The sequence below is a fragment of the Gobio gobio genome (genome assembly GCF_949357685.1).
Source record: "Gobio gobio genome assembly, chromosome: 22".
In the NCBI taxonomy this organism is placed as follows: Eukaryota; Metazoa; Chordata; class Actinopteri; order Cypriniformes; family Gobionidae; genus Gobio; species Gobio gobio.
Genome location: NC_137118.1, coordinates 5,915,346 through 5,940,667, shown reverse-complemented (window position 1 = coordinate 5,940,667; position 25,322 = coordinate 5,915,346). Strand labels below are relative to the sequence as shown.

At 37.6% G+C, this 25,322-nt stretch overlaps 1 protein-coding gene across 1 annotated transcript; it reads right to left on the bottom strand.

The window, feature by feature from the left end:
- Positions 1-650: 650 nt before the first annotated feature.
- On the bottom strand, positions 651-24,618 carry vps11 (VPS11 core subunit of CORVET and HOPS complexes). The gene is made up of 16 exons (XM_079804843.1): positions 24,471-24,618; positions 24,083-24,231; positions 23,852-23,987; positions 20,320-20,483; positions 19,975-20,222; positions 19,691-19,892; positions 15,719-15,870; positions 15,438-15,624; positions 15,177-15,320; positions 14,875-15,072; positions 14,607-14,768; positions 11,421-11,554; positions 9,718-9,920; positions 7,419-7,590; positions 5,169-5,391; positions 651-2,458 (listed from the first exon to the last, which is right to left on the bottom strand). The coding sequence occupies exons 1-16, from the start codon at positions 24,610-24,612 to the stop codon at positions 2,291-2,293; spliced, it is 2,784 nt and encodes a 927-aa protein (XP_079660969.1). The 5' UTR covers positions 24,613-24,618; the 3' UTR covers positions 651-2,290.
- Positions 24,619-25,322: the final 704 nt, after the last annotated feature.

Sequence of the window (25,322 nt, the reverse complement as noted above, 5' to 3'; positions counted from 1 at the left end):
TCTTTGCATATGTATACTTCTATTGTCATGTGACCATATATTTTGGAATATCCCATAATTTACTGTGGAAAAGGAGATCATGGGAGGAGTGGAAGGCCCCCATTTACTTTTTAAACTGTTTTGGGCTTGTCAAAGTAATATTTAGCAGAACAGATGTAATGGCAAAGCTGCATCAAAGCAAATTTGTCCAAGTCTAAAATATTTATGATCCATATTGGTGATTTTATGTATAAAAAACATGCAAATCATTTAGCTAAATATTAGCCTGAATTGTTAAGCTAGCTAGTTTTATCCAAAATGGGAGCTATGGGGCAAAGTGAGCCAAATGCTATGGGGTAAATTAGGGCAGTGTTTAACTTACTCCACCATAAGGCCCTGTAGTTAAATCTATGAAGTATACACTGGTATAATTTCAATATATTGTTACACAACTGGTTAAGCTGATCATTTTCTTTGATAGGAACAATGTACAAGTTCACCAAATTCTTCTCTGATAAGAACCATAAGATGCTTAAGATAATCATATCTTTCCACCTGTAGTCCCCAATGACCTAACATGTTTGATATTGCAGAAAAACTACCATGCCAAGAAAATGACTAAAATGTTTATTAGTTCAGTGACATTTATTCATTCATTCTAATTCATTTTTAATGTTTTGGGGAAGGTTACAACTTTGGTGTTCACCATATTGTTTCAGAAATACAAACAATTAAAGATATTGAAAATTAAACTTAATTTGGTTGGTTTTATGTTGTTTAAGTTAGCTTTAAGAAAACAAATTTCATATATTAATATATTTCATTATTGAAGGTGTTTTTAAAAGAGGATGGTGCAACTTACCCACTGACTCAGATCAACTTACCCCTAACCTGGGGTAAACTGAGCCACTGGAACACATATTTTATGAGTATTTTTATGTCATAGATGCATTATGATCATTTAAAATGATAGCAAACATCCTGAAATTACTTTAGATACTTTCATTGCAGATTGAATGGTTGTAAAAGAAAATAAAGCAGAAGTACATAGGGGAGAGGGGGTAAGATGAGCCATTTTTTAATAAGTAATCTTTTAATAAGTAATCATTTTAATCTCCCCTATGCAGATTGAATGGTTGTAAAAACAGGAAGCAATGTCTGTAAAAGTGCAGATGCAGCATCATTAGACTTAAAAGATTACTGATAAACCTGAAAAGCTTGCACGCGTTTCTTCTGAATAAGAGACACTTTATGACACCATTAGGTTTCACTCAGTCTTCTGAGACATGGTGGGAAAAATAAAAAAATAAAAATCATTATGCACCGGTAGCTAGGAAGACATAATATATACTATTTCAATGACCTATTCTCTTCATGCATGTTTTTTATTTATTTAAATGGTTTTATCTGTGACACTGTTATGAAAATGGCTCAGGTCAAAGTGCTGAGATTTTTTGAGTCACCGGGTTAAGCAGAGCTTAAGAAAACCATCATTGGTTTCACAAAAAAAACTTCAACGACGATGATAGGGGAACTTTTCAGTTCAAAGCTAAGGGACAACTTGTGGGTGAAACAAGTTGCTAAAATGTGATCTGGTTTTGAAAGTCTGTCAGTCATCAGAGGTGAATAAAATTAGGCATACATCAGTTCTATGTGCCATCTCTTGTGAACAGGATGTGGTTCTTGCTGGTTCAGCTGTTTAGCATCTTTTCTAACCTCTCAAATCGTTTTCCGAAATTTGCTCAGAGATTTCCTGAAATGCGTCTTTTACACATAATCTTTGCATGCTGTGGCAATGTAAAATACTGTGTAAATATTAAATTTTTATTCATTCATGACAAATCTCGAACATCTGAGATGTGTACATACAATAAAATCAATCATAATGTTTTACATTTATTGATGACACTTTTACAGGCATTTGATTATTGTTGATTAGTTGCTTTATCTGCAGTAATGAGTGGCTGCAATACTAATTCAATTATCAAGGGATGCAAAATAAAGTTGTGCAAGTTGTCTGCTATAGTGCTTGAAAAGGTCACGGTCCTGAAGCGTAAGTTCTTACCGTCGCCCACTGCGTTTTTGATATTTTCCCCTTTATGCTTATCTGATCTTGCAGACTGCACAGATGGAGAGATTCTGCATGAGCTGTGAACCTGCTCTCAACTATCCAGCCTATAAATAAATCAACACCACGAAGAGGAGTTGCAAAGGTTAATCTGGATTTGTTCCAAGGAGGGTAGAGCTGTTGCTGGAGCAAACCAAGAGTCAGATATCAGCGATTCTTTTAACGTGCACTCCAGTCCAGCTCTCAAACATTCCTCTTGGTGTTAATGAGCAGATCTCTGTTGAATTCAGCCTCCAGATTCACAGCTCCACTCTTTCCTCCGGGAGGATCCGTTATCAGAGTGAGTTTGTTAAACACTCCACGGCCAAAATACTCAGCGATGACTGAGAAGCCATCATTAGAGCATTTCAACTAAAAGAAAGAGTCAAAAAGATGATTAAATTCTATTAAACTGTCATGATATGCATTGTTGTTTTTTGATCAATTCAAAATGTCCTTAAAGGCACAATATGTAATTTTCGCCACTAGAGGTCGCTTATTCAGAACAAAGGTGTAGCTTGATGATGAGGTGATTTCGCAGAATCATGGGAGTTGTTGTCTTTACCGCTAGAGCCGGTGGAAAAGAATCTGACGGGACTCGGGCTACTATGAGACACTTGTTCACACTGCAGTGAGCTAGATCATATTAGGCATGGTAAAACATGGTACTCACGGTAAATCATGAAAACCAGATGTAAACAATAAGAATAACTGTGATGAGCTGTAGAACAATGATTCGTTTTCTGTCCATGAATGCATCCCAACAGTTGTTTGGTCTAATAAAACACATCATATATTAAGGGGTGGTGGTATTTCATGCATTCTGACTTATTTACACTGTTAAAGGAACACCACTTTTTTGAAAATAGGCTCATTTTACAAGTCCCCTAGAGTTAAATAGTTGAGTTTTACCGTTTTTGAATCCATTCAGCCGATCTTTGTATCTGGCGGTAGCACTTTTAGCATAGCTTAGCATACATCATTGATTCTGGTCAGTCCATTAGCTTCTCATTCAAAAAATGACCAAAGACACTTTCAATATTTTTCCTATTTAAAACTTGACTCTTGTACAGTTACATCGTGTGCTAAGACCAACTGAAAATGAAAAGTTGCGATTTTCTACACCTATATGGCTAGGAACTACTTTCTCATTCCTGTGTAATAGTCGCGGATCTTCGCGGCCGTACCATGGCTGCAGCAGCGCAATGATATTACAGCGCCTGAAAGTAGACCCCAGCTAGGTAACTTTCAATGTGACCGGCACTAAGTTTGTGTAGTTGCAGAGAAAGTTTCAGGCTTGCAGCCGACAAATTGTGTTGTGGATTCACCTGTGTGATTAGCCATGGTTCTGTGTGTTGTAAAGGGCTGTGATAGTAAGTCGAAGGTGTAACTACCACCATGTTTCACAGAATACCAACGGATCATTGCGCCGCTGCAGCCGTGGTACTTGTAAAATGAGCCTATTTTCAAAAAAAGTGGAGTGTTCCTTTAAAGAGTTGATTCTCAGGCTAAACATGGCCAAAATGTCAAAAAATTTGTTGGACGTATGGACATATAATTGGAGTATTTCTGTGCCAAATGCACTCCTTCCGGTTTCGAACAAGTTTCTGAAAGGTTTTTTTTTTGAGTATAGAGACAGAGCAACACTCGTCATAATCTGAAGACCACGCCCACCGGGGGCGAAAACAATCAAACCGTCTCCATTGACTTTGTATTGCGGGAGGCTGCCTCCATGTCATTTCGGACTTATAACAAAAAACTGAACAATGTATAAAAGCTGATATGTGACAAAGTGTACAGCAAACAAGCTAAACAAAACCCAGAACCAAAAACCCAGAAGTTTTTATAAGCTGTTGACCCCAAAAAACGAGCGTTAAAGGACAAAAAAGTGGATTCAGGCCATTGAGACACATTTTATTACACTGAGAACTACACCTACTGGAGGGGAACGTGATCAGTGACAGTAAATATAATATATAAAACGAACATTTGGATATTTGACTTAACAGTGACAAAATGTTTACTGCACACATAGACATATTGAGGCATACTGAGTGTCAGGATCCCAAAATTTACCCATTCTTCCTGCTGAAGCTTCACTTCGTATTGCCTGTATCCACGATCTTCTTAAACGCTCGTTTTTTTGGGTCGACAGCTTATAAAAAAAACGTATTTCTGTGTTTTTTAGCTTGTTTGCTGTACACCTTGTCACATCTCAGCTTTTAGACATTGTTCTGTTTTTTGTTAAAAGTCCGAAATGGCAAGGATGCAGCCTCCCGCAATGCAAAGTCAATGGAGACAGTTGGATTGTTTTCTCCCCCGGTGTGGGCGTGGCCTAAATACGCTCTGTCTCTATGGGCCTGTGTGAGGTCATAATGGGTGGAATTCGCACGCAAATCAACAAGCTTTGTTCGGGTTACAGGAGCCGTCGGCAGCGCTGTCATTTTTTTTTTAAACCACGAAATCAACAATGTCACTAAAGAAGTGTGTTTCTGGGTGTGAGGGAAATATAATCATGTTCAGCTTTCCAAATAACCCAGCGTTAAACAGCGGATGCAGTTTGTTTATAATAATAATAATAATAATAATACATTGTATTTGTACTTCACTTTACATTTGGAACAAATCTCAAAGTGCTACAGTTTATCCACAGCAGCAACTGAGTTCTGCAAGTGTGTTTGTTTGTTCCCGGTCAGGAGTTGAAATCGGTGAGTGAAACTGCATCAAATGTGTGTGTTTTGTTGGCAAATGGAGCGCAAGTGCATATAAATATCAACAACACGGACGTATAGTGAATAGAAAGTTACCCAGGGAGGGATAATGCCAAGAATGTAATGTGCATGTGTGTGTGCGCGCTCTCTTTAGCTCCGCCCACTGCACGCCTCCACAAATCTGGCTGTTTAGGGGCGTTGATAGGCTACACGGACACATCCATGTCCTGGTTAAAATTGCTTAATTCTCTGGATTTAAACATTTGGGATTATGTCAACAAAATATATAACATTGTTCTAGAGGTTTTAGGGTATTTTAATCCAAAAGCCTTACATACTGTGCCTTTAAACTGCAGGAGAAAATTCCGCACCTGTCTGTGGAAATGGTCATGCAGATCTCGTTTCTGATCTTGCGCACGCAACATGTCCATCACCTTCCTGTTCTCAGGGGTGCAGGTGGGGCACTCGGCCTCGCTTTCAGCGAAGCTCTCTAAACAGTGCTGGTGGAAGGAGTGGCCACACAGGAAGTGCACGGATGGCAGCTCTAGCGGGCTGTTACACATGCTGCACTTGGTCTTCTGGAAGATCTTTGCACTGAAAAAAGCAATGTGAGCAGTTTTTAAAAACTATACAATGACAGCATACTCTGACACTTGATTGGTGAATTTTTTGATACCATTCAGAAGTAGGTGCATCCAAATTCACAAACTTATGCACTATTCTATGCCGTTTTGTAGTATAAATAATGAGAGTTGTGTTTTCACTGAAAATTCCAAAAAAAGAAAAAGTGCTCTCCCTCATCTTTCCCTCGCACTTTGTAACAAATCCTTCCCTCGCGGCCCGCGGGTCAAAATGACCCGAAGGCATAAACTATATATATATATATATATATATATATATATTTTGTCCAGAAAGCTAATTTCATCTCATTGTGATAATGTTTTTCTATTTTTCAATGGATTTTTTTGGTTATTTTTTATTTTATTTTATTTACCGTTAAACTACTAGATTTTTTTTATCAATAATTAAATAGTAATTTAAGAACATTCTTCACATTCTTTCAACTTAAATTCAAAATAACAATTCCATGCATAACCCTTTTAATTCAGCTCAAAATATCTCACATTTGGTGTTTTTGCCGACCTCTGGACTCTTGCCCCTAGATGGCCTTATAGCTCTAAATAGAGCAAATGAGCTGGGTCCTAAAAGTCAGTTTCTCTTCAGTATGCATTCAAATACATGTAGATATTATAAAATCATTTCTAGGTAAATTTTTAGCACTTTTTTTTTTTTCTATGTATACTGAAAATGAGCTATGATGCGGTTTGGCGGCAACCGGGCGGACACCAATGTGAATGTAGAAGTGCTCCGCTTGAGAGGATTCCAGAGAACGCTGTCCTGTAAACGTTGGTTCCGACCACATTAGTTCCCAAGCAAAATGGAGGAGAGGTTGATCATTGCGATGGCGGGTTTGATAAGAAGGCACACGACACTGTTTATAGGCAACATTTTCGCTCTAGAACGCTTGTTTTTCAGTGGGAATACAATTAATATGCTCAAAACAACACCGATGTGACCAATTGCATTAATCCTGCACTTCAACCAGGACAGTTATTGTAATGTAGGCTGTACACAAATTAATGTTAATTATAGACCAATGCTAGCAAACGTCTCCTATAAACTGCATGATGAAATTAGACTAGCACTTAACCATGAACACAAAAGCCACACCACACAAATGGGTTCATTTCGTTAGCAGACATGTTAAGTTCTTTCAATCTATCTGTTTTTTGTTTTTTTACTTTCACAGTCTCATGAAATCATTTCAATATCTTGTACGTTTATACCCTACCTGTGCTCAGTTTGCACAAAGGCCGAACAACGTGATTGTTTGCTTTGCAGCCCCTTTAAATAAAGTTTAAATAAAGACCAAGCATTTGATCTACGTCAGAGTGGCAGCAGGTCCACAAATCTTTCTACAGCGTCGTTGGCAGGGCAGCCAGAGCGAAGTTTGAGTAAGGGGGTCAAAATGACCCGCGAGGGAAGAATTTGTTTCTTTTTTAATTTTCAACCACCAAACTCCTCGAATCCAGTTAATTAAGCGAAACACAAGTGTGGGATGTTGGGCATTTCAGTCACTCAACTGTTGCAGCTTTCCTGGCATAGGAGAAGTGGCTATGGCTCATTTCCACTGAGCGGTACAGTAGAGTACAGTATGGTATGCAATTATTTCCATTTCGATTGTCAGAAATTGTCAATGGTACCAAAACACTGAACTGTACCATACCACTTTTTTGGGATGCTTCCATTGGGGTACTCCAGTACCTAAAGGGTGGAGCAAGACTGGTGTGCAAGAATGGTGATTGGTTGACAGAGAATCATCACTTGCGCGTGCTACAAGGAGAATGCAAAGTCGATCTCTACTTTCCGGCATTCACCAAGTTGGTGATGGAGGAAATGCAAACCGGATCAGGGTTTACCGTCCCTAATTGTACTATACTGTACTGTACCACTCGGAGGAAGCGGGCCAGATGTCTAAATAACCTTATATAACGCATACACCTCACGATTGAGTACAAAGTGCATTGTGTGTCATTTGGTACACGTCTTGTTTCACTCACGAGGTTTTGAGTTCCTTTATCTCAGCACGTAGATGGGTCGTCTCCTCTCTATACTGTTGAATCTTCCTTTCATCTTCCTCAATCTGCTGGGTCTCTCTCTCCAGTTTATTTATCAGGTAGTCTTTTATGACTGACAGAGATGCTGTGGAATTATGGGCCAAAGTCTGCACCACTGCAACACAGACACTCGCATAAGGTCTAAATTATGATGAACAATACTGCAAACGCTACATTTATACAGGGTTCCCACTCTTTCATGAACACCAGATTCAAGGACTTTTTCAAGCACCATTTATTTTATTTCAAGCACCGATCAGATTCATTACCCAGCATATGTAGCATCACGAAAGACCTCTTAAAGGGATCTCATTGTGTTGAGACTTATATGGCTTAATTTAACATAAATGTTGTCTCTTACTGAAATATGTTGTAGAAAACCCATGAAAGATCCACGTTATTTAAAAAATCCATTATATATTTGGACAATGGGCGGCGCCATTTTGTTTGCGTTCTAGGTTGATGACGTAGAATGGTTGCACTCGGCAATCTACTGGCGCTACCCACAGCTATTCTTACCACAGCACAACTCGAAAAATGTGTCAGAGTTAGATAAACCCAATTAATTGCTTTGTAATTGCATTTAAAAAACACTCAAACACACGTGCACACAAACTCTCTCTCACAAACACTCATACACAACAACAGATCGACGCGCGTACGCGCTCACACACACACTCACACACACACACACACACACACACACACACATCTGACACAGACTGCTGTCTCAATCGAGATCGCGCGCGCACCCAAGCACACACACACACACACATCTGACAGACTGCTCTGTCTCAATCGAGATGTGTTATGGGCTGCCCTCGTCAGTCTCCACGACAGGGGCTGAATCTGAAATTGCCCCCTAATTCACTATTCCCTAGTCCACTAATACAGTTCACTTGATGAGGGAATGAAAACGAGTGAGTTTATTCGGACAGCTGTTGTGTGTACATCGGCTGTAACCTACATTCGTTGCGGTGCAGTGTGAGATTGAATGAGTGCACTCAATAACCACTATGGTTTCGGACACCACAGGCTGTCCCCTCAAATAATGCCCTATTTGACGCCGATCTGTTCTGTGTATGTGTGTGTGTGTGTGTGTGTGTGTGAGTTTGTGTGCACATGTGTTTTAAATGCAATCACAAAGCAATGAATTGGTTTTATTTAACTCTGACACATTTTTCAAGTTGTGTTGCGGTAAGAATAGCTGCGGGTAGCGCCATTGTCCAAATATATAATGGATTTTTTAAATAACGTGGATCTTTCATGGGTTTTCTACTACATATTTCAGTAAGAGACAACATTTATATTATATTAAGCCATACAAGTCTTGACACCATGGGATCCCTTTAAAGTAGGCTACTTACAGGAACACGCCAACTTTTTGGGACTTTATCTTATTCCCCGTATCCCCCAGAGTTAGATAAGTCCATACATACCATTCTCATCTCTGTGCGTGCCATAACTCTGTCTGACGCACCCACCGCTAGCCTAGCTTAGCACAAAGACTGGAGGTAAACGGCTCCAGCTAGCCTACTGCTCAATAAGTGACAAAATAATGCCAACATTTTCCTATTTACATGTTGTGATGTGTATAGTTGCATCGTGTACTAAGACCGACGGAAAATTAAAAGTTGTGATTTTCTAGACCGATATGGCTACGAACTATTCTCTCATTCCTGCGTAATGATCAAGGAACTTTGTGCCGTACCAAGAGTGCAGCGGCACAATGATATTACACAGCGCCTGAAAATAGTCCCCAGCGCTCTCTGGGCAAGCAGGTTGTCACGTTGGTTATGTTGACGGAAGTTAGCCTATTTTCAGGTGCTGCGTAATATCATTGCGTCGCTGCACTCATGGTACAGCTCAAAGTTCCTTGATCATTACGCAGGAATGAGAGAATAGTTCCTAGCCATATCGGCCTAGAAAATCATTTTCAGCAAGTGTATGTACTGCTCTCCATCAGTTCAAGTTTTAACATAAGCAACATTTCGTTCTGTCTTTGATAGCGCGTATACTGTAGGAGAATTTTTGAAATAACACCATTCTAAACTAAATTTATCTCTAATTTAATTCAAGCACTTTCAAGGACCTATATTTGTTTTCAAGTACTTTCCAGGCTTTGAATCCATGTGTCTGAAATTCAAGTACTTTCAAGAAGCGTGGGAACCCTGTTTATAAGATTGAAAAGGTGAAGAGGACATTCTGTCATCATTTCCTCTTTTGAAGACACATTACTCACCCAGAAGAGGAGGCATCAGGTTATTTTCATCTATGTGCTGCAGGACTTCACTGATGTAGGCCTTGCAGTTCTCTTCTTTACGTGCAAAATAGCCTAGTGCCTGTTCCCACAAACACACCTCGTTGTCCCCATAGCGCTTACAGGCCTCCACGACTTTCCCATACTCTTCATTCTGCATGTGGTAATGCATGATCTGCTGGTACCTGCAAAACAGACAGTTCTGTCACTATTAATGTGAAAAGATTGCAATCTCAATTCAAACTCTCAGGTGATCTTATGCCTAAATGACAACGATTTGGCTGCTGCGGACCCAGAGAAAGCTGTTATAATGTATAAGTATGAAACAACTTTACATACAGTCTTTTTAACGTCACAGTATATCTATTACAAATATTCTAATTATCACAGACTGGGATAAAAGTGTATAGTTCGGATATAAGCACTGACGTCTACAGTAGCGATCAAATCACCTTTTGAAAGTAACTTGAAGTTTTAAATAAAGATTGTATCATTCACACTGTTACACCTGTAGGTGGCGACAAGTGACTGTTAAAAAATATTGTATTTGTCATTGATTCAGAATCAGAATCAGAAAGAGCTTTATTGGTAGGTGTGCTTGCACACACAAGGAATTTTTCTTGGTGCTGAAGCTTCCAGTGCACATATACAATACAAACACAACAAGAACATAGTAATACAAATTCTAAGAATAAAAATATGAAAATAGCATTAAAAAAAATATTAGGTCACAGTTACGTTTAGTCAGAATAAACATTTACAGATTATAAACATATTTACAGTATGTGAGTAGTATGAATAAATATAAATATTTAGTTTAGAAGATATTGCACTAAACAGTGGGAGTATTGATTCAAGAGTTTGTCAAAAATGCTGATTCATCCAGTAATAAGTTAATTATTTATGAGCAAGTCATTGAATCATTCATTCAAACCCATTTTTTTAATTATTAAAAAAAATAAATAAGACTGCAGAAATTAACATTTTGTCATAATCTTTATAAAATTAAAAACAAAACAAAAAAAACAAAATCTCAATTTATCCAGAATTGTGTCGCTCTAGTCATTAAAGGATTTCAGTTTTCAGAATTACATTTTGGTCTGTTGTCACATAAAAAAAAGAAACTGAAGTAAAGTGACATGTGGCCAAGTATGGTGACCCAAGTGCACACACACAGTAGTGAACACGTATTGCGGATGGAGGAGAGCGCTGGTTATTCACTCCCCCCACCGACTAATCCTGCTGGACCTGAGACTCGAACCCACAACCTTCGGGTTACAAGTCAGACTCTCTAACCATTGGGCCACGACTAAAGCTATCCACCTTATTTTAAACACAAGAACGATCATGGTCATTTGAAAACTTGAATGTTCGAGGCTTTTGGTGTCATTTGTTTTCATTTATTTTAGCTCTACAAAACTGTTAAGCTGCTTTGAATTGCAAACTGGTGTTTGTTATTAAATGTTAATTCATTATCATAAGCACCGGATTGCAGCACAAGTTTTATGCAAACTTCAGTAATTGACCTATAGCAGCTAATGAATCTGAAGTCTCGTACATTCATACAGAAAAGCTCACTTCCATGCTGCAAAATAAGGCGGTTTGTATGGCTCTATATGTCGTGTAGATAACTTTCATGAGTAAGTGAGATTGAACAGTGATAAGAAATGAGAAAGATCGCTTACAGTTTGCCCTTTTCATACAGATACAGCACTCCTTCCTTGAAGTTGTGCATCTGGCAGAGCACCAGGGCCTTGTCAAACACAGTGTTGTCGCTCCTCAGAAGCGACAGTGCTGCCTCCTGCAGGACCTTCTTCTTCTGTCACACAAAAGACAGAAAGAGAGACGAGTTACCAATACGCTTTCACAACAGCATATGTACAATCAATCAGAACGGCATACTTTTTTTCTAGGGATGCACTGATTACAATGCAAATAATTATTGTAAATAACTATGTTCTGACTGATATTAAAATTCTACTAAATTAATCGAAAACAAACACTAGAAAATTTAACACATTTAAACATCATATTAGAATGTACAGTATAAAAAATGGATTCAACTTGATTTGACATTTGAAATTTGACATTTGTAATATCACCCTGATAGCTTAAGCTTCCTTTTTTTTTTTACATTTTCCATGCTGAATGTTGGGGGGAAATTAGTCTCAGCCTCAGACGTCACGCCCACAGGCCATTGGCTGAACGTCCGATGCATATGGCACACTTATCTGGAAACACCTCAGGAGTTTCAAAGTGATCAGCTGATTGGTTGAATTCGACAGGATGTCCACAAGATGTGTGTGTGTCGCGTTCTTTAACTCTCCGCCTGGAAACAAATGCCCTAACAACAAAATCCCTCGTGGAACGCCGTCGTGTTTACAACTGTGACAATGAGCTCTTACCATGATCGACTAAATGCTGGATTTCCAAAAGTATGTGAAGTTCGCGGCTCCATTGTTGCAGTAAACTTACATTTTCACAACACTAAACATGAATCGGAACTAAACGAATTGTGATTGGTTGAGTCACATGTCAGTCAAATGTCCTCTTGGGCGGTCCTTGGCCAATGAAAGCTGCGAAAGAGTCCAGACCTTCTGCCGTCAGTCTGAAGGTCTGGCTATGCGAGACAAGGGGCAAATATGCAGGATTCTGTGGAATGGGCTTGGTCAAAATAATAGAGTAAAATTAAATTACTTGGTGCTGAGAGAACTGCACATACATTAGTTAAAAACATTAGATATTTTTGCCAATTTTATATTCTTCAAAAATCTGCAGAGCTGCTGTCTATAATAACTTAATATAACATGAGGGGCCCTATCATACACCGGTGCAAGTGTTTTTTGCTAGTTTCAGCTCGACGAAGTTATCATTTTCACATTGTGAAAAATAGCAAATGCACTCGCGCACATCTGTTCGCCCATGGGTGTGCTGGTCTGAAAACCAGGTGTGTTCAGGCGCATTGTTGGCGTGTTGCTATTTTTAGGAACTGAAAACGACTGCGCCATTGACCAACACAAACCTGCTCTAAAGTCAGTAGCCCAGTATTTTGGTTGAGGGTGTATATATTCCGCCATATAAATGGTGAATCCGCTATGGTGCAAGCACGACTGGCTTTTAAAGGTGCCTTAGAATGAACAATTGAATTAACCTTGCCATAGTTAAATAACAAGAGTTCAGTACATGGAAATCACATACAGTGAGTCTCAAACACCATTGCCTCCTCCTTCATATGTAAATCTCATTTGTGAAAAACACCACGGAAAAATAGGAGAATCTCAACATAACACAGAGAGTGACGCAACCGTCGGGATCATTAATATGTACGCCCCCCAACATTTACATATGCCAGCACGTGTTCAATGTCAGGTGGAACTGCGCAGCCGAATCATCGGAAGTTCTGCAGGTAAACAAGAATCACGCGAGGACAGCGAAAATGGCAGATCATGGAAACAAATGTTATGTTCCAGGCTGTGCAGGGGATGTGAGGACTTTTCATACCCTTCCCACAGATAAAAAATGTCAACAGGCATGGTTGATGTCTATTTATAATCGGATACCTCAACAATTTAATTCAAAGTTGTTAGTTTGCTCGGCCCATTTCACCACGGACAGTTTTTCAAACCTGGGACAATATCAAACAGGCTTCGCTCAGCGTCTGATACTGAAGAAAGTGGCAATTCCAACCATATTCCTGCAAGCAGTAAGTAGTGATTTTATCCACTTATTGACTGTCTAAACAATTTCAAATGTATTTATTTTTTAAATTGAAAGTTTCTTAGAGAGACAACTTTAACGATAATATCCCGTGTTGTCTATATCCATGCTAGTACAATAACAATAGGAAACTCAAAGTAGCATACATAACTAAATAGTATGTCTAATAACAAAGGTTAATATTATTATTTCCTGCCAGTGTTGTCATAAATTACAAAATACAACCGTAGATACGCATGTCGATCCTTTTGTCGGATAGAAATCTAATTTAGCCTATATTTCATCAACAACACATAACTCAGGAGCTAACTACGTTAGTTTAGTTGCTTACAGATAGCTCACTCGATCCTTCTAGCTAACGTCACCTTCTCCACCACTTAAGTTGAAACGATAGTCATTTGAAAACAAAAACAAAGTTGTGACTTCTGACGTGTAAAGTTAATGCTATATGCTAGTTATCGTTTAGGCTGAAGTTCTAGTATGGACGTAACAATTTTGCAGGTTCTTAATGAAAATAAATACTAAACTTACCACTCAGAAGCGTCCTTTTCCAATCTCAAAACATTTTGTTGTTCCTCAAAATCTGCATCTTCGTCAGAAACGGGCTCAAACATATAAGGTTGAATGCCTAATCTCTCCATTATCATGACGGACAGTATGGATGTGTTTGCTGTCATTGAGCCGCGCAGTGAAACAGCCAATCAGAGCAGAACTCGGCATTAATATTCATGACCCTTCCAAATAAGGCAAAAACAGACCATTTCATCCTAGGGACAATTTCTAGGGTTGTAAATGGACTTGTAAAACCGTATCTGGACAATTCTTGACTTTAAATAATCCACATACCCTCTATGTAGATATCAGAGAACAATTTAAAATATTGTTTCAAATCATTCTAGGGCACCTTTAAAGGAAATGGGAGATGAGACTCTGGTTTATTGCACGTTATGCCCAAAACCCACCCATGACTCATTAAGAGAATAGGGACAAACCTTTTGGACCATGCGCCGGCACGCTGACCATTTTTTCCGTCGTTAAACTAGCAAAAGTGGATTCGGACACACCCTAAGTGCACTTGCGCCGTGCGCTTTAGACCATGCGCTTAGATCGTTAAAATAAAGTATGTGTAGCGTTTGTATAAATCATGTTTTTACCCCTGGGTCCTGCTCATGTGCCCAGTCCTGTAGCCTGAGCTCTAGTAGAGTGTCATAAACTCCCTCAGGAGAGAACGGATCCACCTGAATCATGTGTTCCAGGAACGCTCGCAGCTCTCTTGGGTTATTGGCAAAGACTGGGATGAACTCTTCTGGATTAGCCTGTAAAAGAAAATTGAGATATAAGACATCTGGTGTAATGCTTAACTCAATGTTCTTCAGAATCTCACATTATTTGAAGGTGCTATTGCTAACCTAAATGAATTACCTTGTTTTCCACAGGCCTATCCAGGCTGTCCCGGTCAGTTGAGTCTTTGTTGGGGTGATAGTCGGTGCAGAGACGCTTTAAGAGGATGGTGGTGCTCTCAGGCACATGGTGCATTAGTGTTTTACCATAACGCTTCATATTACTCTCCGCCTGATCAAATGGCAACCTTCCTATGTAGCGCAAAGCCTCCTGATAATTCTGAAAAAATGTAAAAACAAAAAAGTATTGGCTCATAGAAACTCACTGAAAAGCATTAGTTATGTGTCAGTTTCTATCATAGCACAAAAAAATGCTGTATTCACCTTCAAATCCTCTAGCTGGATCTTCAGATACCATTCATGGTGCATGTGTCTCTCTGCCAGAAACACGGCGTGACTGTGATAACCGGCCTGACGTAACACCTTGATGGCGATTTCAACATCGAAATGCACCTCACTTTCATTGCTCTACATTCAGAGGAGGGATGCAGAGTATAGAAAGCATTGGTAGTGGTCAAGGCTACGTTTACAAAGCCTAAACGCACAATCAAAGCAAAGGTTTTCATGATCATTTTTTCCACAGACCTTTATGAACTCTTCCAGCTTGGAGCTGTCTTTCAGTTTGGTGTAACAGTTCAGCAGTAGAGTAGTGTGGTCAGCGTTGGCCAGGGACTGCCTGTGGAGGGCCTGTAGGTACGCCGTCAGGTTATGGATCCTCTGTGCATCCAAGAACTTACGAATTACATATGAGGGTTCAAGCTTTCCAATGGTGCTGAGAGAGACAGAAGGTCAGGACCATGAGAAAACAGTTCTTATTCACGGTTTAACATGAAATGTGCAAGCAGAAATCTGAACTGTACACCTACCGGATGTACTGTTGAATGGCTCCATCGTGATCCCCTTTGGTATAGAGATGGTCTCCATAATGTCTGAATATCTCAGACAGACCATCATTGTCCAAGTGTTGACTTTTAGCCAAGTTAATGGCCATCACAAACAGGTTCTTCTTAAACAGCATCTAAGTAACACATAAAAGCTTATATTATAAATAAATATTTATCATAAAGGATAATATTATGTAGGGATGCACCGAATGTTCGGCAACCGAAATTATTCGGCCAAAAATAGCACTTTCAATTTTCAATAAGTGAAAAGACCGAATAAATTTAACCGAACAATGACGTCAAATATAGCAACCAGCGCTTGTGAGAGAGAGGCGCGCACACTTCTAAATGCAGCAAACATGTCGGAAGTGTGGAAGCATTAACCCTCTGGGGTACTTCGGGTCAAAAATTAGTGCAATCGAGAAACATCAAGAGTGCAAAACAGACCAAAAAACTCACACACAAAAACACAATTAGCTTTTGGAATGGCACGTGTTCATTTGTGTGTGCCTGTGTTTTTGTGTGTAAAAGTGTGTGTGTGTGTGTGAGTTTTTTTGTCTGTTTTGCACTCTTGATGTTTTAGAGATTCACCCCTTCACTGTTGAGTCCTTTTTTTCTGCATCCTGGCTGATTTGTAGATTGTATGCACAAAAAAAACTGTATTTTCATATTTTTGCCAATTTACCATTCATTTCCTATGGGGGTCATTTTTGACCCGAAGGTCCTGACTCCTGAGTGTGACTATTTTTTTTTTTACGACCACTTAGACTTTTCAAATCCTGTCCCCAATTTTTTGGGGTGTTCATATACCAAGTACCAATAAAGTCACCAAGTTTCGGACCATTCCGATTAAGCTACGATTTTTAAAATATTTACCACTATAGTGGTAAAAATGTGCTATTGCGTGATAAAAATGCTCAATGTGTCCACCGGATGGCACGATCTCATTTAAAAAATTGCTTTCATGAGGCCTAGGCTTGACTCTAAAATGAAATACAGCTTTAATAAAAAAAAAAAGAAAATAATATAGAAATGTTTTATTATATTCAATGGGAAAAAATGGGTCATAATTATTGCATAAATATTAATTATTAATCATAAAATTATCTCAAAACACCAAAAAAGAAAAGAAAAAATATTATTGAACAAAAATATATTTCATTGATTTTACTCAAACATTTTTTATCTTAATCCCGCCCTCCGGGTTATTTTTGACCCAAAGGTCCTGAGTGTGACCCATAAATAAAATAAATAAATAAAAAATAAATAAAAAATAATATTTTTTATTATTTTTTGTTTTGTTAAGGCTGTCTGGGTGGAAGAGGTTGAGAGACGGGGGAGCGATAAATCGAAATGCCTCCGGTGCGAGGACGATCCGTTTAGATCTGCTCTGACGGATAGATCTGTATAGCCTTGGTGGTAAGAGGAAGGACCGTGTAGATCCGCTCTGACGGTCAAACAAAGTAGAGATAGCCCTGGTGTTCCTGTCCAGGAAGATTTGTCTGCAAGGGTAATGTTTAAATGCACAGTTACCTGACAAATATTTTTTGAGTACTCCCTCCGGTGCGAGGAAGACCCGTTTAGATCTGCTCTGACGGGTAAAACATCTAGAGAACGCCCTCAAGTTAGGCCAAGAAGATTTGTCTGTAAGGGTACTGTCTAAACGCACAGTTACCTGACAAATATTTTTAAAGTAAACCTGACTCTCCATTTTCTTCCACCCCAGATAGGGGATTTCATCTTTATTTTTATTTCCTTTTAATTCCTATTATAACTGTTATACTATATATATTTTTATTTTTTTTCACTTATGACTATTTTAACTTCATTTCTGTGTAAAGCACTTTGAATTGCCACTGTGTATGAAATGTGCTATACAAATAAACTTGCCTTGCCTTGCCTAAATGAAGAACCCCAGAGGGTTAAAGTGTCCGAGATTGATGCAAAAATGGCCATTGGCAGACACTCGAATGCAAGCAATAATTGGCAAATGCTCCAGTGCGTATTTGTGTCTGTAGAATGTCAAATGTGTCCATTTACAACGTGTTTCTGCAGCGGTGACAGGCTCGCAAAACCTCTCATGAACAAACAAACAAAGTGTAGACACGAATCGACGCAAGTAAGATATTTATTGGGCATTGTTAGCAGCTTCATTGAACTTCGCGATGAACTGACATAGCGACAGCTTTTAGTGATGGTAAATGGAGCGGTCTTGGCTCGCTTTCGAGTCTACAGTCTATATAATCCATTGAATAAAACTAGTATTGTTCATGTTGCAAAAAGGATTAATGGCCAATTGCACCCTGCAAAGTTTCGGAAGTGACAGTGAAATAGTAACGCATTAAAGCAATGTAAATGCAGACTGATAGATTAATAGAAAAATATTTGTTACAAAATATTTTTGAAATTCTAAATAATCTTAAATGTCTCTCTGTACACACCACAGTGCTGTGGTGGAGCCGTTGCTTAGCCTACATCTGCACTTTGATAGAGCACTCTCAGTGATTTGATTATGAGAACTGTAGGCATAATTGGCCACAGATAAGAGAAGATGGTATAAAAATAAAAAAATTATTTTAAGTTATATTGTGCTTTGTTTGTATAATGTCTGATGGAATGCTAAAAAATTTTAAGTGTTAAATGAATAAATTGTAGTTTTGTAATTTATTTTTCTTTAAAAAATGCAAGACAAAATAGTAAAAAGCTCATTTTTACAATTTAATTTATGCAAATTTGAAAAAATTGGCAAAATAAATTTAAAAAATAAATTTAAAAAAATATCGAAAAACCGCATTCGGTATTCGGCCAAGAATTTTCATTTTGGTGCAGTTATTATAGTTGACTTGTACATTTAGTTCAGTTTTCGTTTAATCTCTATAATTTTATTTTAATTTAGTGTTTAAGGGTAATGTGTGAAAAGATATTCTTTAAATATGTTTAATCTCAGGTCCATCTAGTGTAAATAGTATCTAGTGGCATTTTCATGTTTTAAATTTGATAATAAACTGTATGAAAAAAAAAAAAATGTTCCCCCTCCCGATTACATTATCATTCATAAGTTTGGGGTCAGTGAGATTTTTTTTTAAAGAAAAACATTAATACTTTTATTCTGTAAGGTCAAATTATTCATCAACGAATCAACAAATATATTAAGTGTTTTCAACATTGATAATAATAAAAGTTTAATGAGCAGCAAATCAGAATATTAAAATGATTTCTGAAGGACCATGTGATACTGAAAATTCACTTTACCATCACAGGAATAAATTACATTTTAAAATATATTAAAATAGAAAAGTTATTTTAAATTGTAATAATATTTTACAATATTTTAAAGGGGTACTTCAGCTCTGGGAAGATGAATGTGGATTTAAACTGTCATTTATGTAGTAGAAATGTGAAATTATATGTGGAATTTGGTGCCTTCTAGACTGAGAAAAGACAGAAAATGTATTTTTGTCTCATGTGGATAAAAGACAACAACTCCCAGAATGCACTTGCTTCACCATCGTTTTGATCTTCATAATAATATCATAATTTAACTTCTGTGCTTGAGATCCCTCCCCTATGGGTGGGTTGAAAACATGCGGACCAGCTCCTTCTACTGGCTGTAGTCTTTAGCCTCTGCCCAAAAAATCCTCCGATGACACAAAATGACGATATTTGTGTCATCTGAGGATTTTTCCCAGAAATAAAATGCATAATTCTCTCGTCTCAGGGGGGGAAAAATGAGGGGGGGAAAGTACCATAATTCAAAATATTACAGGGTTTCTACTGATACAAAGCCAAATGCTAAATCACTGAAGTGACCCTTTAATATATTTTTTATCAAATAAATATATCTTTTTTTTTTTTTTTAAATCTTAACTTTTGAACATCAGTGTATATAACATTTTACTTCAGGTAAAAAAAAAGATATTTTTTTGCCTTTAATGATAATAACACTGTACTAACCTCTAGCTTGGTCTGTGTGTCTTTTTCTTGCAGCATATACATTGTTTTATCCCTCGTTAGGACATAGAACGACCCCCACTCTGCCAGGACGTCAATGACATCATCAAACGCCGCACTGTAAGCGATGAACTTGTTGTCCAGGTCGTAAATGGTCAGGATGTGCTTTTCCGTAGGGGATGTCTGTCTGCTGCCATAATCCGATCTGTACAAATGAAATGTGATCAGTATGAATGCATATATAAAACAAAAGAAAAGATAATCCATGCCATTCGAATGAGTCGTACTTGTTAGGTGACTTGTTATTGTGTGTGAGCAGCAGCAGATATCCTCTGTGCCACTGAGTTAGAAGCTTGTGCCCATCGAAAGCGAAACAGGGTCCTCTCTCGTCAGGCTGGTACAGATACACGCAGTCGTCTCCAGCCACGATGAACTGCGAGTCCTGCGAGGGGTCAGTGATCGCCGAGCAGCGGAGGCCGCAGCCGTGCGTGTCCAGTTCTAGACGAGGGTACTCCTTCACTGACAATGTGTAACACTGTCAACGCAAGAATATTCCTGCTTTTAGTTCTGTATAATTTACATCAGTTTCATCACAAAGGCAGGATATCACATTCCGTGCAACTAATACGTACCTGCACTTTTTCTAAAGTGGCGACAAACAGGTGTGTGACTTTGCCAGCCTGTCGGAAAGCCAGGCCTGTGATTGGACAGTTGCCCTCATGGAGGCTGAGAGTTTTACTGTGTCTGTCTCTGGTGATGTCCCCCTTTGTCAGCACAACACTGCCATCTGTAAAACCTGAGCATTTAACACAGATATTAAGCAACATAAAATCGCATTTGGTATTGGGGCATGTAACGCCCACATAACCCATAATTGATGGATAAACTCCTTCACTTTTTCCCCCTACGGGTTGCAAATGCATTTAGCGTTATCTTCAATCAATTAAATTATTCACATATTCAAAGCGGGACTTGAAGTTATATTTACATATGTTTAGAAAACCGAACTCAAATAAATGTAACTATTATTAATTAGAAAACAACTGTTTTTATTTTATTAGCTGCTTTCTAAAAACAATTTTTTTTCAAACCTTGTATAAATACTCAATAAATGAATTAAAATAAATTCTCAGTCTGAATAATTAGAGTATTTAACTAGGTTTAGAATAATCCTGAAAGACGTATATGAGATTTTACATTTTGGGGACATGAAACATTACTAACAATAGTGAGTTTTTTTTATCATTGAGAATTTTATATTTTCCATTTTTATTTTAAGTTTTAGTCATTTTTTTAAATGTCTACACTGCCGTTGTCATGAGAAATCGTGTCCTCCTGTGAAACAGTGTCCGCTTAGGACGCAACGTGGTCAGGGCCGGCCCTGACCAATTTGCTGCCCTAGGCAAGATTTTACTTGGTGCCCCTTGTATCAAGGTTTAACACTACATGTTAACAGTCTAAGTTGTGGAAACACTGCTACTGTTTTATTTTTGTAATGCATTGATGTTTTTTTTATAGTTGTTTTATATGATGTCCAGTCCTTTCTACCCCGTCATTATGTTCATGATATTATTATTATTTATTTTTTTAAAGGCTGATGATAGTTAAACTATACAAAAATAGCACCTACAGCCTAAACACTAATAGCAAGAGTGCATCTGGCATTCATGCACAAACTATTCATTGAGAACTAGCAAAAGTTTCTTCCACTAAACTATGCACATTCATGTTTTCACCATGAATTAAACTGAGAAATTTAGATATTTAATGTGAAATTTACATAAAATTATGCTAAATAAACCTGTATATAAATATCATTACTAATTTCGGCAAATACATTTTAAAATTGCCATATGTCTCCTTAAAACTGCACAACTGTAGAATAAAAACATTAGGCTATTAAAAAAGTGATATTACATGCGTTTAAAAAAACAGATATGATTTTTTTTGACAAAATCACACTGTCTGTGGCCTCTGGAGAACCCAGAACGGCTGCTTGCATATAGTTTAAGGAATTAATCAGAGAACATTAGTATTTTACTTCTATGCAGGTAAATAAACTGTTCATTCATTAGCCTACGTCACTTTACCTCTGTCTTTACACTGCAAAAAATGCTCTTCTTATTTAGTATTTTTCTTCTTGTTTCCAGTCCAAACATCTAAAAATTCTTAAATCAAGATGCATTTACTAGATAAGTAAAATGACATAAGATATATTTTCCTTGTTTTCTGGGGAAAAAAAAATCTAAATGAAGTGAGTTTTTGCTTAAAACAAGCTAAATTATCTGCCAAATGGGGTGAGAAAAAATATCTTATTTCTGTTTGGGACAGAAACACGATTTCAATCAGAAACTAGATTATTTTTCTCACCCCATTGGCAGATCATTTAGCTTGTTTTAAGCATAAACTCACTTAAGAAAAAATATAATTTTACTTATCTAGCAAATGCATCTTGATGTAAGAATTTTTAAATATTTAGACTAGAAAGACAAAAATACTAAATAAGAAGAGCAGTGTATCCCTTATCTTCCCTGCATCAGAGTCTACACCTTGAGCGAGCGACCAAGCGCCCTAAAAAATGAAAGTAATCCTGTCTACATTAGATGCGGCGAGAGGCGACGCGACACAACAAATCTCCCCAACGTTAAACTGATAGCGCGTTATATTTCTGACGCCCTTCAAGTAGCTCGGCGGGGGAGATTGATGAGGTGGACCGGGAAGAGGCGGGGGACTTGGTTAAGTTTTTTGCGCTTTATTTGGTAATATTACAAATTAATATGAATAAAATAGTATCAGTAATACATTTTGGCGCCCCTATAGATGAGTGGCGCCCCTAGCATTTGCCTATTCCGCCTATGCCACGGGCCGGCCCTGAACGTGGTAATGCCTGATCAAAATGGGAGCAATAACATGCCTAACATATTGTAAATAATTTCAATTGATAAACCAAAGACTGGAGTAATGATGCTGAAAATTCAGCTTTGATCACAGGAATAAATTACATTTTAAAATATTTCAAACAGAAAACAGTTATTTTAAATTGTAATAACATTTAACAATATTACCGTTTTTTTTCCTATTTTTAATAAATGCAGCCTTGGTGCGCAGAAGAGACTTCTTTTTAAAAACATTAAAAATCTTACAACTTTTGAACAGCATGAAAAAATACTATAGTATATTATAGTAAAATAACTAGTAAATACTATAGAGTTTTTGAACCGTACTATAGTAAATATACTACAGTAAATTAACAAAGTGTAGTAAATACTACAATTTACTACAATTTACTGTAGTATATTTACTATAGTATGGTTCAAAAAGTCAAGTCAAGTCAACCTTATTTATATAGCGCTTTTAACAATGCAGATTGTTTCAAAGCAGCTTTACAGTGTTAAACAGGAAAATAATGCAACAGAATTTTATTCAGCCGTATAGCCATTCTGGAGAAAACGGTTTTGTCATCAGTTCATTTCAATTATCATACAGTGACAGTGTGGGCTTTAGATCAATAATTTAGTTTATATGGTTAATTTAGTTTAATAATTAGATTTATTTGGATATTTAGTTGAACAATTTAGAAAAATGTAGTGTCCCCCAACTGAGCACGCCAAGCCAGAGGCAACAGTGGCAAGGAAACCAAAACCCCATCAGGTGACCTAATGGAGAAAAATAAACCTTGGGAGAAACCAGGCTCAGTCGGGGTGCCAGTTCTCCTCTGGCCAATTAACAAGCAGTGTATGATTATTATTCTGGCAACTTTACAGGTCAGAGGTCATAATACATCGGAATATTTGAAGGATCGGAGGCAACACGCCGGAGACGGGTTTATTGAGGATGATATGTTGATTAAATTATTATTAAAGTGCAATATTCGAAAGATCGGAAGCAACACGCTGGAGACGGGTTTATTGAGGATCACATATCGATTTAAGTATTATTAAAATGTAATATTCGAACAATCGGAGTCATCACGCCGGAGACGGGTTTATTGAATAATTTAGAATACTATAAAAACACTATAGTATTTACTAGAGTAATTTTACTATAATATACTATAGTATTTTTTCATGTGGGAGTGTATACATATTTCAGTTTTAGTTTACCTTTTTAATGGTTTTATTGAACTATAATAATAACCCCGATTTGTGAATTTAAAGCTCCTACCTATAGCCATGAAATTGAGATTTTCATGTACACTGAGACAAGACACTTCAGTGGGTTTGTTTCCAGGTATGGCAGGGAATATCCGGGTACACAGAGGACTGCCACTGTCCTTCTTATCAAGGTTCCACACCTTCACCTGATGGGCAGACACTCTCGAAATCAGCGCACATTTCTAAAGCACACACAGATCAGCACTTGCATTGGGGCATGTGACTTCAGTTTGACTCTTACCAGAGGATTGATGCCATGCTCGTCCTGCCCCACTGACACCAGGATGTTGTGTTGTTTCAGCTGGTACAGGTGTGTCACGCGCAGCTTATACGCCTGAAAGCTGGAGAGCTGCAAGGAGCGGGTCAAAAACCAGATCTGCCCATCCATATGTGCATTACACGAGTTAAAGAAAACATATGACATGCCTGAAATCGCCATAATCAGCTAGAAAGTGTTGGATGTTGGACGTATGAATACATTAAAGGAAACACGCACGTCTAGCATAAGCATATCCATTTTACAAAGCACAGATGCGACTATAATTATGAAACACACTTGGTATTATTGTTTAACAGTGTCATCATTGCTAGCTATAGCCACAAGCTTGACTTCAGCATTATAAGGATATCTCCAAGCACAATGTGTCCTCGCCCTGAATCACAGGCTGATATGCCCATCGGTAGCTGGAAATTTTGCCCATTTTCGCTCGGATCTTTCACCGTTTCTTTATCGAAAAACACAAATCGTCTCCACTGTAAGAACGCTGCCATTTTCCCAAGCGATTCTTGTTTAGCAAAATCATGTGACTTACATCACGGTCATGTGACTGGTGTCAGGATATTTTTGTTTCTGTTATTTATCTAATCACATTTTAAGGGTTGACACAAAAAACTTAAATCAGTTCGATTTAAATAGTTGACATTTTATTTTACATTTTTATTTATTTATTTAAATATGAATTAAATAATTGATGCTTTTCAAACAAAAATATAGACAGTCAGAATTGGGGACAAAAATACACATTTGATTTAAATGTGCACTTTTGAAAGTTAGAATAGAATATAACTCGACAAAAAGTTACTGGCGATGTCAGTATCGCAAATACAGCGGAAACAGTAATATTGTGAAATATTATTACAATTTAAAACGACTGATTTCTGTTTTAAAATATATTAAAATGTATTTTATTCCTGTGATGGTAAAGCTGAATTTTCAGCATCATTACTCCAGTCTTCAGTGTCACATGATCCCTCAGAAATAATTCTAATATGATGATTTGCTGCTCAAGAAACATTTCAGATTATTATCATGTTGAAAACAGATTCTTTCATGAATAGTTCAAAAGAACTGGATTTATTTGAAATAGAATCTTTTGTAACTTATAAATGTCTTACTGTCACTTTTGATCAATGTAATGCATCCTTGCTGAATAAAAGTATTAATTTCTTTAATTTTTATTTCAAAAAAATCTTACTGACCC